Source organism: Spinacia oleracea, chromosome 4, assembly GCF_020520425.1.
Source record: "Spinacia oleracea cultivar Varoflay chromosome 4, BTI_SOV_V1, whole genome shotgun sequence".
Lineage (NCBI taxonomy): Eukaryota > Viridiplantae > Streptophyta > Magnoliopsida > Caryophyllales > Amaranthaceae > Spinacia > Spinacia oleracea.
Genome location: NC_079490.1, coordinates 9,721,584 through 9,737,408, shown reverse-complemented (window position 1 = coordinate 9,737,408; position 15,825 = coordinate 9,721,584). Strand labels below are relative to the sequence as shown.

The window sequence follows — 15,825 nt, the reverse complement described above, 5'->3', positions numbered from 1 at the left end:
GGCGTGGCCTTGGCTGTTCGTGTGGCGCGCTTGGCTTGCTGGGCGATGGCCTGGCTTCGTGCTGGGCCCTCGTCCGGCAGGCCTCGTCCGATGCTTATTCGTACGATACGCTTCCGATTAAATTTCCGATTCCGGAATTCATTTCCGATACGAACAATATTTAATATTTCCGATTCCGGAATTAATTTCCGTTTCGAACAAATATTTAATATTTCCGTTTCCGGAATTATTTTCCGATTCCGATAATATTTCCGATTCTGACAATATTTCCGTTTCCGGCAATATTTCCGATTCTGGCAATATTTCCATTTCCGATAATATTTTCCGATACGTACCATGTTTCCGTTTCCGGCAACATCTACGACTTGGATAATATTTATATTTCCGATACGATCCATATTTCCGTTTCCGGCAATATCATCGTTTCCGGAGTATTCATTTCTTGCCTGTGACGATCTCAGCTCCCACTGAAACCAAGATCCGTCGATTCCGAATATTCATAGATGGAGTATTTAATGCCATTAAATACTTGATCCGTTTACGTACTATTTGTGTGACCCTACGGGTTCAGTCAAGAGTAAGCTGTGGATTAATATCATTAATTCCACTTGAACTGAAGCGGCCTCTAGCTAGGCATTCAGCTCACTTGATCTCACTGAATTATTAACTTGTTAATTAATACTGAACCGCATTTATTAGACTTATCATAGAATGCATACTTGGACCAAGGGCATTATTTCCTTCAACTATATTTTCTAAATAGTAACTATATTTTATAAAAAGTTACTATATTGTCAAAATAGTAAGTATATTTTATAAAGAGTTACTATATTATCAGAATAGTAACTATATTTTATTAAGAGTTACTATATTGTCAAAATAGTATCTATATTTTATAAAGAGTTATTATATTTTCAGAATAGTAACTATATTGTATTAAGAGATACTATATTGTCAAAATAGTAACTATTTTATAACGAGTTACTATAAATAAAAATTGTGTGTTTTATAGAGAGTTACTATACTGAATGTATATTAACTATGTATTGTAAAGGAGAACTATAGTATAAACACTCAATAAATTTGTTTAAAAATGTTGAAGTAACTGTATATGATAATAAAACAAGAACATCACTAAAATAGTTGTTCTTTAGGTGTAAATAATTGAATATTGGGTGTCTTGGATCCAAATTCTTTGTGTTTCTTTTTTCCTTTCTTTGATGGCTGCTTGTAATTGTCATATTGACCCTTTATTCTCTTCTTACTCTTTCCTTTAGTATTAGCACGATCAGGATCAAGCACAATTGTTATTTCAGAATTAGTTGATTCCCCGTCTTGTGTTTTTCGTTGTGCTTCAGCTTTTGTCTTTTCTTGTTCTGCTATCTTTGCAGCTTCTTCTTTTGCCTTCCTTTCTTCTTCCTTTTTTATGATTTCATCAACTGCTTTATTATCCATTTTAAACTTCTCCTCGATAAATTTTCTGGCCTTTGCTATCTTATGCCCTTTAAAAATTAAGTTATAGTATCTGTGGTATAAAGTTTAAGTGTTAAGTAAAATATCAACTGTAATTGTAACTATATGAAAATGAACTAATGTATATTGAAAAAATTACCTTCTGGTCATATGTAATCTCCAACCAGTAAAATTGTTGATTTCACCTTTCTCCCTTTTATTGTATCAACCCTTTCCCATATCTGTTTCTTTGCATATCTAGTCCATCTTGTTGTTATGTAACGATCTGGAATTGTATTGATTGAATGTAAATGCAATATTCTTAAACAATGGAAGCACAACCATCCAGATTATTCAAAGTTTTTGCATGTGCAAGTGACGGTTGAATCTTCCATTTTGTATTGAACTTCTTGCCTTGATCCTGTTAGATTATTTACATATAATGTAATATTATTAAAAAGAACATCTACTCTAAATATTAAATAAAGATTTATAGTTTTTTTACCTGTTATTCCTTCTATCCACACTTCAAAAAACACTGTTCTTCCTACACTTCCCTTGAACATTGTACTACTTGCCACAGAAAGCTTGAACTCTTTTTCAAAATCACGGAAAAGTGTTATCGTGTATACATTTGCTGCCTGTTTTAATATAGTACTCATACTTAGCTCTGAAGTTGGTATTCCCCTTGTACAGTCAAAGTCGTCTTTTTCTTCGGTTTTTCTCCATCGATTTATTGTAGCTTGAAAAATACTATAGAACTCTGTTAATGTTGTACTTTTATTTGCTTTAAATCCAACAGCATGGTTTGTACTTTCACTTCTTTGTGAAGAAAGTATACCGACAGAAAAAAAAAAAATATTTATTTAAAGTTGTACACCATTTTTCTTTAAGACCATACAATCTGTTGAACCAGTCATCTTTTTCCAGCTTAAAAGTGTTGATCATAGATTTCCAAGTTTCTTCAAAATCATTTGGTGTTATACACCCACTTAAACACTTGTAGAATGCGTTTTTGAAGTTTTTATCAGACTTCAATAAACCAAACCTACTGTTTGTATTTTTACTCAAGTGCCACAAGCATAACCTGTGTCTTGAAGAAGGAAAAACCTGAAAAAGAATAATGAATATATATAGTTCCACAAAATAGTAACTATATTTTATAAAGAGTTACTATACTTTATAAAGAATTACTATATTGTCAAAATAGTAACTATATTTTAATAAGAGTTTCTATATGTCAAAATAGTAACTATATTTTATAAAGAGTTACTATATTGTCAAAATAGTAACTATACTTTATAAAGTGTTACTATAATTTCAGAATAGTAATTATATTGAATTAAGAGTTACTATATTGTCAAAATAGTAACTATATTTTATAAAGAGATACTATATTGTCAAAATAGTAAATATATTTTATAAAGAGTTACTATATTGTTAAAATAATAACTATATTTAATAAAGAGTTACTATATTGTCAAAATAGTAACTATAATATATGAAGAGGTACCTGTTCTATTCCAGCAGCAATGGCTGCATCTTGATCAGTGAAAATCGATATAGGGTGCTTTCCTCCCATAACCTTCAGAAAAGTTTCAAACACCCAAACGAAAGATTCTGTGGTTTCATCCCCAATGAAAGCACAAGCAAACATTGTGTTTTTCCAATGGTTATTGATACCAACAAATGGAGCACATATGAGATTGTACTTATTGGTTCTGAATGTAGTATCAAAAACTAGAACATCTCCATATATTTTGTAATCTTATCTCATCATAGAATCCCTCCAAAATAGGCACTCAACTTTTCCTTCAGCATTGAGTCTTACTCTGAAAAAGAACTCGGGATTTATTGATTGTATGTTATACAGTTTGTTCACTAGTGTTTGTGAATCCTTGCCATCAATTTGCTTCATTTTTAACTTGTAGCAGTAGTTTAGATGATCAATCATCGTATGACCTACACAGTCGTCTCCGCCAGTTTCTGTTGACATATACCTATAAGACTCCATTGGTCTTAGACCACATTCTGACATTGCCTCAATAGCTTCTTTTTTAGGTTCTGTCATTTGTCGTTCCGATCGGTGGAGATAATTACTTATTTCTCTTGTCAATGGGTGATTATGTACCACTACATGCTTTTCTATTTCAAAATCTCCATTTTCATTCTTCTTTGCAAATATTTGAGCTTCACATTTTGTTCTTGTTATCATAACCCTCTTTCTCCTTTCTTTCTTCTTTGCATCTGATTGATCATCTTCATTTTTGAGTTCTTTGTTTTTAGGAGGGTCTCTTATTCTAGCAGCAGAGCAGTAGAAGTATTTTCCATTAACAATTGTGGTTCCTTCTTTATTTCTATTCTTCCCTTTTCGTACACTAAAACCAATAATAGCAGCATGTTTGCAATATAGATCATAAATCTCATCGGTTGTTTTCCTTGCTTCTCCAATTAAACTGCCATCTAATTCTTTATCAATGTTTTCTTCCTGCTCATTATTTGGATTTTCAAAGATGCTGTGGTTTGTATCAATTGAATGTATTATTGAACCTGTACAAATACAAATATAGTTACCATTAAATGTGATAGTTACTCTTCATTTTTATATAGTTACTCTTTATATGTTATAGTTACTATATATTTAACATAGTTACTTAAGATCTATTGATTGTTTATAGTTACTCTATAGTTCATATAGTTACTCTTAATTTTTTATGGTTACTCTATATTTAACATACTTACTTAGGATCTATTGATTGTTATAGTTACTCTACAGTTAACATAGTTATTCTTTATATGTTATAGTTACTATAAGTTAAATGTAGTTTATTGCTTATATAGATTATTTCGTTATGTGAAGTTACTCTATAATTAATATAGTTACCTTTCATAAATTATAGTTACTTTATTATAAATATAGTTATCATTATATGTGATAGTTACTCTTCATTTTATACAGTTACTGTTTATATATTATAGTTACTCACAGTTAATATAACTCCTTTTTATATGTGATAGTTACTCTACAGTATATAGTTCCTCTTTATATGTCATAGTTACTCTTCATTTTATATAGTTACTTTTTATATGTTATAGTTACTCTATATTTAACATTGTTACTTAAGATCTATTGATTGTTATAGTTACTCTACAGTTCATATAGTTACTCTTTATATGTGATAGTTACTCTTCATTTTATATAGTTAGTCTCTATAGTTTATAGTAACTCTACAGTTACTATAAGTCCTGTCTATATGAGATAGTTACTCTACATTAAACATAGTTTCTCTTTGTATGTTATAGTTACTCTGCGTTAAATATAATTCCTCTTTATATGTTAGTTACACTACTGCAATTATAATATGTTAACTATATCAATATAACAGTTACTATATATATATTAAAAGATACTATATCATACCTTCTTCAATACATTGATTTGCAACCATAACTTGCTGAGATGTGCCTTCATCTTCATCTTCAACGTCATATACTTCTCTATAATTCTCTAAGTTTTCTAAAATAATAATAATCACTCAATGAGTATGAAAGTTACTATAATTTTCTTCGTAGTTAGTTATTAGGATTCGAATATTACCGTCATAATTATACAATTTTTCTTCTATTGCGCGAATCGATATTCAAATCGATTAAATCGTCCTCCATTGTTGAAGCTCGAAGAGAGAGAAGCTGTTGGAGGAGAGAGAAGCTGCTGTAGGAGAGAGAAGCTGCTGCTGGAGGAGAGAGATTTCAATTTTAGGGTTTCGCGCATTCTGTTATTTTGGAACACGTGATTTCAAACGGTTCAGCGCTGCAAATTACCTAATTACCCTGGTCCATGGTAACCTTAATGGTGGACCGGGTCCATGCAAGCGGAATTGATATACTTGGCTGCCCTACTACATTCAAGTCATATCCCTAATTGCTATACCCAGGTACAGCCAAGATGGCTGTACCCCCTGCCCAAAACGACGCGCAGCGTCGTTTGGGTAAAATACCCAGGTACAGCCAACTTGGCTGTACCCCCTGCCATTGTTAGGCGCGTGTAACCCACGCGCGGGTAAGCAAATATTGTGGCACGTGATGTGAATAAATTTCGCGCAAGAATCGCCTATAAATACAAAAAAAAAAGAGGAAAATCATTTCGAAAACCTTTCAAATTCTCAGCACGCAAAAAATTTTCTCTCTCCTCTGCCCACTCTTCTACTTCGTTGTTTTCTCTCTCTTAAAACCGCCATTAAACTTCCTGCAACCACCTCAATCAACTTTCTCTCTCTTCAAACCGCTACTAATCTTCATTATTAAAACTGAATTTCCACACAATATCAGGAGAAGAAATTTGTGACTTCTTTTTACTGAAAAAAAAGAGAAAAATGGATGTTCGTGACGAAATTGACATGAACAAGCTTCAAAATGCACTGAAAAGCAAAAAGTAAGTAATTACAATTGATTCTGATGTTTCGATTTTATTTTCGAACTAAAATGAAATCTAATTTTGCTTATTTTCGTTCTATTTCAGAAAAACGAAGATGCCGAAAGAAAAAAAGGAAACGTATGTAATTTAATTTCAGATTTCGAACATGCAACTGTTTTATTACTTAAATATTTGTTTAATTCAGTTATTTTCAGTATTTTTCTTTATAATGTTCAAATAATTTCATTATAATGGTCAATTTTTTGGTTTATGATGTTAGCAAACCCTAACTTCTGATTTTTTGGCTATAGGACTGGAAGATCTAGTGAAGAGCAAAAAATCGGGAATGCAAAGCAACCAGACATGAAGGAGTAAGTTATTTTAAGTTTTCGTAGATAAATTCATTTTAATTTACATATGTTCAATCAATTTTATGTTAATGTTCAATCGTTTTTAATTTAATGTTCATTTTCATTGCGTGGTGATTTAACCAAACCCTAACTATTGGTTTTTTGATCACAGAACTGGAAAATACGAAATTGAGAAGGAAATTGAAGCTGAAAAGCAAATAGACACATTCCAGTAAGTAATTTTTATGTTTTTGAATATCTATTTCTATTTAATTTGCGAATGTGCCCTTTTTGACATTTGATACAATACAAATACAAATTAATGATACATTGTTCATATTCATAGAGATTTAACAATAATCTTATTGATGATTAAAATTTGGATTGGGAATGTCAATTAATTTAAATATTATTATAATAATGTAAATGTGATGAACTTTTGTTGAGTTTTTCTAATCTTATGTTAGATGTTCAATTTATGTGTAAAATGTTCATATTGTTTAAGCTAGATATTCATTTTGGTCCACTGAGTTTTGTTCATTCCTCTGTAAAATAAATTAAGTCTTGAGAACTCATGATAACTATCTTATGCAAAATGTTCAATTGATTATAGCAGAATATTCAATATCTTTTTGGAAAATGATCATATATTCCAAACTGGATATCCTTTTTGGTCTACTGAGATTTTCTTTAGGAATACTGAATTATTTCGAATGTTATATATATAATTAAAATAATTTGAACATTTGTTCATTCATATGTCCAAAAACTAAATCCAGAAATCATGGTAACTGTCTGTCTCCAAAATGTTCAATATATTTTGATAAAATATTCATTTTCTTTTTATAAAATATTCAATATATTTTGATAGTTCATTTTCTTTTTATAAAATGTTCAATTTTTTTTCTGGAATATATTTTGTTACAGAGTTTTGTTTTGGAATATACTATGAATTATTTCTAGTATTATATTCATAATGGAAATGTTCTTTGTACTAATATTTAATTTTTCTACAGTAAAATTTTAAATCTACACTCATCTGCGAAAAATGTTCAATTTATTTTGCTAAAATATTCAATTCTTTTTAATAAAATGTTCGTTTACTCTGATATACTAAGTTTGGTTTAGAAATCTTCAATTATTTCAACTACTATATTCATAATTTCAATGTTTGAACTTTTGTTCATTTCTTCAGTCCTTTTTATTATTAAAACTCATGATAACTGTTTTTATGTTAAATGTTCATTTTGTTTTCATAAAATATTCATTTCTTCAAACTGAATTTTGCTCTGGACACTCATTAGTTATACATTTATAAAATCTAGAGAACAACCACAAAGGTTAATACTCAAATTTAAGCGAAGACCAACTAAATCCCAGCCAGAGGTTCAGAAAGTATTAAGGTATAAGATAATATCAATTTTTTATTAAATTTGAATGATTTTTAATATTATATAATATAATGTGTGCATTAACATCATATTAATAAAAAATACAGTGAAGGAGATGGGAAGGCATGTACAACTTCTGAGACAGAAGTTCAAAAACCATTGAGGTATAATATAATGTCCATTTTTTTACTACATTATGCATGTAATATAAATGTTCTTTTTCTTAAAGTTATTTGTTCAATTGTGTATGGCTTAATATTCATTCATAAATTGAAAGTTTATCTCATCTGCGTTTATGAATTATGTTCAAAAAATTTCCTCCTTGTGTTCAAAGTTTTTATGAATTATGATCAAAAAATTTACTTATTATGTTTAAAGCTTCTCCTATATGTTCAAAGCTTTTCTCCATTGTTCGTTCAAATTTTTTAACCTTTATGTTCAAAGTTTTTAGTCATATGTTCAAAGCCTTTCTTTCTGTTTATATCTCAGTCAAACTATTTGGTTATATGTTCAAAGCTTTTCTCCATTTTGTTCAAAGTTTTTAACCTTTATGTTCAACGTTTTTAGTCAAATGTTCAAATTTACCTATTATGTTTAAAACTTTTCTCCATTTTGTTCAAAGTTTATTACCTTTATGTTCAAAGTTTTTACCCTAATGTTCAAGTTTTTAGTCATGGGTTCAAATTTCACAGTATAATATAATGTCCATTTTTAGCTTTTTAAATAATTTTTTATTAATTTTATATAAAATGACTTGTACGTTTACACCTTACTATTCAAATTACAGTGAAGGAGATAAGAAATCTTCATCAAAATCACAGCCTGAAGTTCAAAAAACATCAAGGTAAAAATTAATATGAATTTTCAATTTAGTTGAATCGTTCATAATTTTTATATAAAATAGCATGTATATTAAAAATATATTATTCAAATAACAGTGAAGAAGATCAAGAAGAGTCTTCAAAATCTTTGGTACAAAGAAAGATTGCTACAAAAAATAGGTAGAATTTGGCATTTTTTTACAATTCATTTTCTTCTGCATATTTGTTCATAATGGTTTCATTGTTTGTTCATTCATTTGGAATTGTTTGTTCTTTATTTTTTATGGTTTATTCTTTATTATTGAACAACTCTTTCTTTCTTCTTTATTTGTAACTTTATATATAAATGATATTTTTCATACGTTTTCATATATATGATCACACATTTGTCGTTTTAATTTATTGAATTTTTTTGTTCTTTGTTTATCAGGGGCAACAACTTACTGAAACAACTTTTAGCAAAGAGCATAAAGCAGAACAACAAAAAAAAGGCTGCACAAATGGTAGCTACAGCTGCTGCTGCTGCAATGGCCAGCAAAGAAGCTGACAAAAGGATAGATACAGCTGCCGTTGCAGCACAAATAGAAGCTGAGAAAATGGCACCTGCAGCTGATGCAGAAGACAAAAGAGTCGCTCAGGAAAAGGCGTCTGCAGCTGAGAAAGAAGCCAAAAGAGTGGCTGAGGAAAAGGCATCTGCAGCTGATGCAGAAGCGAAAAAACTGGATGAGGAGAAGGCATCTGCAGCTGATGCCCAAAGAGAAGCTGAGCTGAAAGAAGCTGAAAACAAGAGGATCGAGGCTAATAAGAAGAAGGAAGAAGAAGATAAAGCTGAAGCAATGAAGAAGGATTTAGAGGAAAGAAAGAAAGAATATGAAGAAAAAATGAGCCAGCTTATGGCTAAAAACAACAAAGAGTTGATAGAGGAAGCGGAAAGGAAAGAAGCTGAGAGAAAGAAAAGAGAAGATGAGAGAAAGAAAAAAGAAGACGATGATGCCACAAAAGCAATTGCCATGGTGGTTGAAAGTGTAAATGCTTCAGAGAGTGAAGCTCAAACCATTGGTGGTAAAGGCACAAAAAGAGGAAAGAAGACAACAGCTACCAAGAAGAACACCATTCTAAGTATTACTATGGATGAAGAACTACAAAAGAAGTTGCACAACATATCAGATTCATACAATCCGAGAAGAAGTACAAGATCAATAGTGAAAGTGCAACAAAATGTTTGTGCTGAAGTAGTTAGCAAAGAAGAATTTGAAGGCAAAGGTAACTATTTACATTGTTCAATCTTATTTCAATAAATATTCAAAATATATTATTATGTAAGTTGTACTTAGTATTTGTTAATAATGTAGATGTTTCTGGAGTTACTTCCAAAGTAACAAATACTCCAAAGAAAAGGAAAGCGGCTGAGAAAGAAGCCGAGGATGAGCCTTTGGATGTTGAGATAATAAAAATAAAAAAACAAAAAGGTAAACATATTTACAAAAAAACATTGTTAAAAAATAATCTAAGATAATTGATAAAATGTTAATATGTTAAATACATTGTAATTTTTTTTACAGGAGTTGAAAAAAAAGCACCTGTTAAGGGAAGAATTCTTCCTCTTAGGAGTGCATTGAAAAGAAATAAGAAAAATGATATTGAAGAAGTGAAAGAAGAACAGAAAACAGGTATTACATTTAACATTGTTCAAAGTTTTTTCAAGGAAAGTTCATTTGGTTATCATAAAATGTTATTTTTGTTTGGATAAAAATTCTTTCTGTTTTTATCTCACAGTTATTCAAACTATTTGGTTATATGTTCAAAGTTTTTCTCCATCATGTTCAAAAGTTTTCTATATTAAGTTCAAAGTTTTCTCCATTATGTTCCAAGTTTATTATCTTATGTTCGAAGCTTTACTATTTCGTTCAAAGTTTTTGGGTAATATGTTCAAACATTTTTACTATTTTGTTCTGTTCACAGAACTTGCAAAAGTCAATGTTAAAGGGAAAAGGAAAATGAAAAAAAGAAAGGAAGAAGAAGAGGTTCAAGAAGAAGAGGAGTTAGAGGGAAATGATGAAGAAGAGCAAGAAGAGGAGGAAGAACAAAATGAGGAAGAAGAGGAAGAAGAGGAAGAAGATGAGGAAGATGAAGAATGGGAAGAAGAAGAAGAAGAAAAAGAACAAAACAAGATGCCAAAAGGTATATTTAGTATACTAAAATATTAAACATTGTATTACATGTTTATCAAAACTTCTTAATTGTATGTTCTTCTCCAACAGAGAAAACAGTACCAGTGAAAGATAGGTTGGTTGAGTTTGAAAAACAAAGACAAAAAATAGGTAAAATTAAAATTTATTTGTTCTCCATAAAATTAAAAATTCTACAATTGTTATAAACTTACTTATATGTGTTCCTTTTCCAGCATCAAAAAGAACAGCAGCAAAAGCAAACCTACCTGCTGAAAGAAAAACAAAAAGGAAAATAACTGATGAAGAATATGAAGTGAAGGAAGAAAATATAGAAAAAGGTAAAATAAACTCTTCCTTTCAACAGTTCCATATGTAAGTATAATAATTGATGTTATTTAAAATGTTCATTTTGTTTATATAAAATGATCAATTTTCTTAAAAAGAATGTTCAATATTAAAACAAGTAATGTTTAATATATTTAAATAGAATGTTCATAATTACAATACATAATGTTCAAAATTTTGAAATACAATATTCATTATTGAAATAATTAATGTTCTACAAAATTTTGAAATACAATATTCATCATTAATTTTTGGTTTTGTTAATCAGCTTTAATTGTGGAACGGGAGGTTTCCCCTTTGGCGATGATTACCAAAGAAGTTCCTGCAAAAAAGAAACCAAAGAAATCAATTGCTGTTTACAAGGAAAAAGTAGCAGAAGAAGAGGAAGAAAAAACTGGAGTTAGAGGAGGACATGGAAAATTCATCAGTTTCATTTCCATGATGAATGAACAGAAGAAGGAGGCCGTTCGGAATATCGGTCTAGGAGCATTGCTAGATTTCCAGCTACCTACTTCATCCCAACAATTTGTTACATGGCTATGTAACAACTTTGAGGAAAACAGCCAATATCTTTATCTGCCGAAGAATGAGAAAATCCTGATAGAATTTGAGGACGTGAAAAAGATATATGGCCTTCCTAGCGGTGAAGTAGACATAGTTGAGGCAAAGTCTGACAAGGCTAGTGAAGAGTTTTCTGCATTCATGGCAAGGTAAATGATCTTAAATCTATACTTATATTTTCAATATATTATAGACTTCAAAAATCTAACTGCATTATGCATGTACTACAAATGTTCTTTTTCTTAAAGTTATTTGTTCAATTGTGTATGGCTTAATATACATTCAGAATTTGAAAGTTTTACTACAATTATAATGAGAAAAAGTTTTTTCTGTGTTTCTCATAGAATTATTCATAGTTTTTCCTTCTTATGTTCAAAGTTTTTATCAATTATGTTCAAAAAATTTCCCTAATATGTTTAAAGCTTCTCCAATATGTTCAAACCTTTTCTCCATTATGTTCAAAGTTTTTTTCCTTTATGTTCAAAGTTTTTAGTCTTATGTTCAAAATGTTTTCCTTAATTAAATTTTGTTCATTAACAAAAACAGATGGAAGAAGACAGTAATACATGAAAAGTGGAATCCTAAATAAATTTTGTTCATATTTAATTAAATTTTGTTTCTTAATTAAATTTTGTTCATATGTCTATGCTTGTTCTTTTTCTATAACCCTGATTCATATAATTGTTCATAATTGTTCATAGTTGTTGTTGAGTTTGTTCTTTCTTTTTATATTGGTTGTTCTTTCTGTTTGGGAATGTTTATCTTAATTAAATTTTGCTCATTTAAATAAACAGTTGGAAAAAGATCTTTGGGAATAAGGTCCCATCAGTTCAGAAAATTTTAAAGTACTACAGTCAAGAAGACCAAATTGAGGCTGGACCGGATGCAAATTTCATTACAAGCTTCTTGGTGGTCACTGTCAACACGTTGATCAAGAGCACGTTGTCAAACCAAGCATACTTCAAATTTTTGTTCTCAATGATGAATCATGAGCAGATCCGGAACTTGAATTGGTGCAAGTATGTGTGGGAGGCACTGCTCTCAACTACTGCACAGTATAAGAAAAACCTGAAACAAAAGGACAAAGCAACATTTTTCACAGGACTATTGCCGTTATTGACGGTATAACTTCATTTACACCTTCTAAATTGATGATTTTAATGTACTTGATCAATCTTAGGGATTTTCTAACACTTATACTTTGTATGTCAGATTTTCTATTTTGACAGAGTTCAAAGAATGAACTTTTTTCCTCCAAGACGAATTCCACTTGTGTCCTGCTGGACAAAGGAAATAGGACACAAACGGAATAAATTGGAGGAAAGTGGCTTTGGATTGGGGAAGGTGTTACCCAAAATCAATATTGAAGAAAAACAAACTCGCAAGGTATTACTAAATACATCAAATTCTAATAGATTAAATTTAATTCTTCTGCCAAATATAAATATGGGTAATATTAATTTTATGTTCCTTCCTTTAATATGTTAAATAATATTTTTAGAACATATATAAATAAATGCTCATAACCCTTTGCTTAAATGTTCTTTATTTTTGCATATAATGTTCATACCTCTCTAAGACATATCATAACATAACATAATGAAGAATTAGTGCAATATATAAAGATAAAATGTTCAAACTTCTTTAGTTATTTATTCAAACTGTATCAATAAATGATAAAAAATAAGTGTTCAAGCCTATTTATTTATATATTGTATATGTGCACAAGTGTCATTCAGTATATATAGTTGTTCATACTTTTACTTTTAAATGTTCAAACTGAAACACCTAAAAGTTTACTATTCCCTAATATATGTCAATGGGTTTTAAAACACAGGAGTTTATGGATGAGTTTGTCGGTATAATTCAAGCTGTTGGTGACAATTTGTCAAAGCTTTCTGATTCACTGAAGAAGGCGCAAGAATTCTTCCCAGGAAATGAGTTGGTATCTAAAGTGGAAGAGTTCTTGTCAAAAATGGCAAAAGAACCATCATTAAGCCAAGATGAGTGGTCTGATGACTTCATTAAGGCTCTGTTGGAAAAAGAAAAAGAGTTGTTGGATGCAATTGAGCTGGAGAAAAACAAAGCAAAAAAGGATAAGCAGAGATATGAGTATAATATCAAGAATGCATTCGACTTGGGACTTTCACCATCACCGATAATAGATGATGACAAGTTGAAACGTGAGAAAGCTGGTACATCCACCTCTACGCCAAGTTTGTCACTTGAAGAAATAGATGAATCTTTGGCTTCTGCTATGCTGAATCTAAAACAAAGAAGAGAGGAAGAGAAAAAAGAAAATGAAATTGCAAAAGCTAAGAAAATGATGCAAGCAGAATCAGAAGTGAGTGAACCAACTTCAGAAAAACCAAAAACAACAGTGGAGGAGATTGTTGTACAAGAAGAGAAGATTGTGAGCTCGGATGAAGCTACAGTGGAGCCTGAGTTGCATGTATCAGAAATGATGCCTGTAACTAATGTAATTGAAGAGGAGCCTGCACCAGAAGTGAGAAATGAAGAGGATTCTGCACCACAAGTGATTGAGAAGAAGGTTACACCAGATGGGGTCGAGGAGCAGCCTGCAAAAAATAAGACAAATGAAAGTGCTGAACCACAAGTGCTTGAGAACACGGTTGCACAACAAATGGTTGAGGAGCCAGCAGAACCTCATACTCCTACACAGTCGCAGGTGCAACAACCAGTGGAAGCTGAACTATCTGTTGGTGCAGAACAATCTTCTCTTCCTTCACCAAAAACTCCATTGAATGAAGTCTCAATATCAACATTAATTTCAAGCACAAAAACAGATTTGAAATTGGACGAAATTTTTGAAGACAAAGGAGAAAAAGAAGATGAAGGAGAAGGGTAAATTTTAACTGTATTAAAACTGAATTAGTATTTGTGAAACTTTGGTTATATTATGAAAACTATTTTAAAGACATAATAATGTTTTGGTTATTTAAAATGTCATAATAATATGTCATACTCTTCTAGTTTTTGTTCTATCTTTTTCAAACCTGTTAAATTTTTTTGGATCATTCTTTTTGAATGTTATGTTCTTTCTTTTTGTACATTTTGTTCATTCTTTTTACTTTATATGTTCATACTCTTAATCTTATATGTTCATACTCTTAATCTTATGTGTTCATTTTATAATTATGTTGATTTTTTGTTAAATTTTTGGTACTCTTAATCTTATTTGTTCATATTATTAATCTTATATGTTCAATTTATAATTATGCTGATTTTTTGTTAAATTTTTTGTATATACAGAAATGAGAAAGGTGACAAAGGAAAAAGACCTCAAAGGATTCACAAACTACCGGCTGCCTTCTCTTCTCCATATTTGGTCAAGTATCGAGACTTGTTCAAAAATCTGGACACAATGCATCAAAGCCTAGCAGATTATGTCTTAAGTGGTCAGGACAACAGGTATTTTCTTTAATTTCACGTAAAAACAATTTAAAATTTAAATTCTTATACTTCCTCCTAATTTACTTCCTGTTTGTAGTGAGGTTCTTTATTTTGATGGATACAACTACATCAATAGAGAGGACATGAAAACACTGGTTGATGAAGCGGAAGTGGTTGACTGTGTGATTGATTCATGGTCAAAGTATCTAAATGCAAAGGGCCATAAAGATAAACTCTTCCTTTCAACAGTTCCATATGTAAGTATAATAATTGATGTTATTTAAAATGTTCATTTTGTTTATATAAAATGATCAATTTTCTTAAAAAGAATGTTCAATATTAAAACAAGTAATGTTTAATATATTTAAATAGAATGTTCATAATTACAATACATAATGTTCAAAATTCTGAAATACAATATTCATTATTGAAATAATTAATGTTCTACAAAATTAAGATAAAAATTACAAATGATTAAATTGAAATTTTCATTATCATTGTAACTAATTTTACATATATTTATAATTGAATGTTGATTATGTTTAAATGCAGCATATTATGTGCACAAACAAGGTGTGTCCAGCAGGACCCTCCTACGAAAAAAGGCTTGAGGATTTTAACAGAAGGGTTAACGAAGAACTGGTTAACTATAATTTCAAAAACATTCATCAATTTAAACAGGTAAACCTATATAACTACTAACCCATTCTTCAAACTTTAATGTTCATTTTAATGTATGTAATTTGTTCATTGTTTTTAAGTTAAATAATTACCTCTTTTTTCAGATATTCATCCCTGTTCTTGCTGCAAAACACTTCTATCTCCTAGTCATCAACCATTACAATGCAACTGTGGATGTAATTGACAACAGGCCTCTACCAAGAAATGTAAAATTTGAGGATAAAT

General features: G+C 30.1%; 3 protein-coding genes across 3 annotated transcripts; 2 read left to right on the top strand and 1 right to left on the bottom strand.

Annotated features, from left to right (window-relative positions):
• Positions 1-1,802: 1,802 nt before the first annotated feature.
• Positions 1,803-3,523, bottom strand: LOC110780689 (protein FAR1-RELATED SEQUENCE 5-like). The gene is made up of 5 exons (XM_056841349.1): positions 3,324-3,523; positions 2,966-3,173; positions 2,354-2,562; positions 1,958-2,271; positions 1,803-1,873 (listed from the first exon to the last, which is right to left on the bottom strand). The coding sequence occupies exons 1-5, from the start codon at positions 3,521-3,523 to the stop codon at positions 1,803-1,805; spliced, it is 1,002 nt and encodes a 333-aa protein (XP_056697327.1).
• A 2,355-nt stretch (positions 3,524-5,878) lies between these two features.
• Positions 5,879-10,714, top strand: LOC130459267 (uncharacterized). The gene is made up of 10 exons (XM_056826524.1): positions 5,879-6,004; positions 6,178-6,237; positions 6,389-6,448; positions 7,542-7,619; positions 7,715-7,771; positions 8,395-8,451; positions 8,859-9,691; positions 9,781-9,897; positions 9,991-10,098; positions 10,391-10,714. The coding sequence occupies exons 1-10, from the start codon at positions 5,982-5,984 to the stop codon at positions 10,633-10,635; spliced, it is 1,638 nt and encodes a 545-aa protein (XP_056682502.1). The 5' UTR covers positions 5,879-5,981; the 3' UTR covers positions 10,636-10,714.
• Positions 10,673-15,203, top strand: LOC130471302 (uncharacterized). The gene is made up of 8 exons (XM_056841347.1): positions 10,673-10,703; positions 10,833-10,937; positions 11,213-11,654; positions 12,300-12,627; positions 12,718-12,891; positions 13,343-14,370; positions 14,779-14,937; positions 15,017-15,203. The coding sequence occupies exons 1-8, from the start codon at positions 10,673-10,675 to the stop codon at positions 15,201-15,203; spliced, it is 2,454 nt and encodes an 817-aa protein (XP_056697325.1).
• Positions 15,204-15,825: the final 622 nt, after the last annotated feature.

Coding starts and splice junctions, on each gene's coding strand:
- LOC110780689 (XM_056841349.1), bottom strand. CDS start 3,523: ATGACAGAACCTAAAAAAGAAGCTATTGAGGCAATGTCAGAATGTGGT. Junction 3,174..3,323: donor CAAACACTAGTGAACAAACT/GTATAACATACA, acceptor TACTACATTCAG/AACCAATAAGTACAATCTCA. Junction 2,272..2,353: donor GATGACTGGTTCAACAGATT/GTATGGTCTTAA, acceptor TTCACAAAGAAG/TGAAAGTACAAACCATGCTG.
- LOC130459267 (XM_056826524.1), top strand. CDS start 5,982: ATGCCGAAAGAAAAAAAGGAAAC. Junction 7,620..7,714: donor GAGGTTCAGAAAGTATTAAG/GTATAAGATAAT, acceptor TAAAAAATACAG/TGAAGGAGATGGGAAGGCAT. Junction 10,099..10,390: donor GAAAGAAGAACAGAAAACAG/GTATTACATTTA, acceptor TTCTGTTCACAG/AACTTGCAAAAGTCAATGTT.
- LOC130471302 (XM_056841347.1), top strand. CDS start 10,673: ATGTTCTTCTCCAACAGAGAAAACAGTACCA. Junction 10,704..10,832: donor CAACAGAGAAAACAGTACCA/GTGAAAGATAGG, acceptor TTCCTTTTCCAG/CATCAAAAAGAACAGCAGCA. Junction 12,628..12,717: donor GACTATTGCCGTTATTGACG/GTATAACTTCAT, acceptor TTTGTATGTCAG/ATTTTCTATTTTGACAGAGT.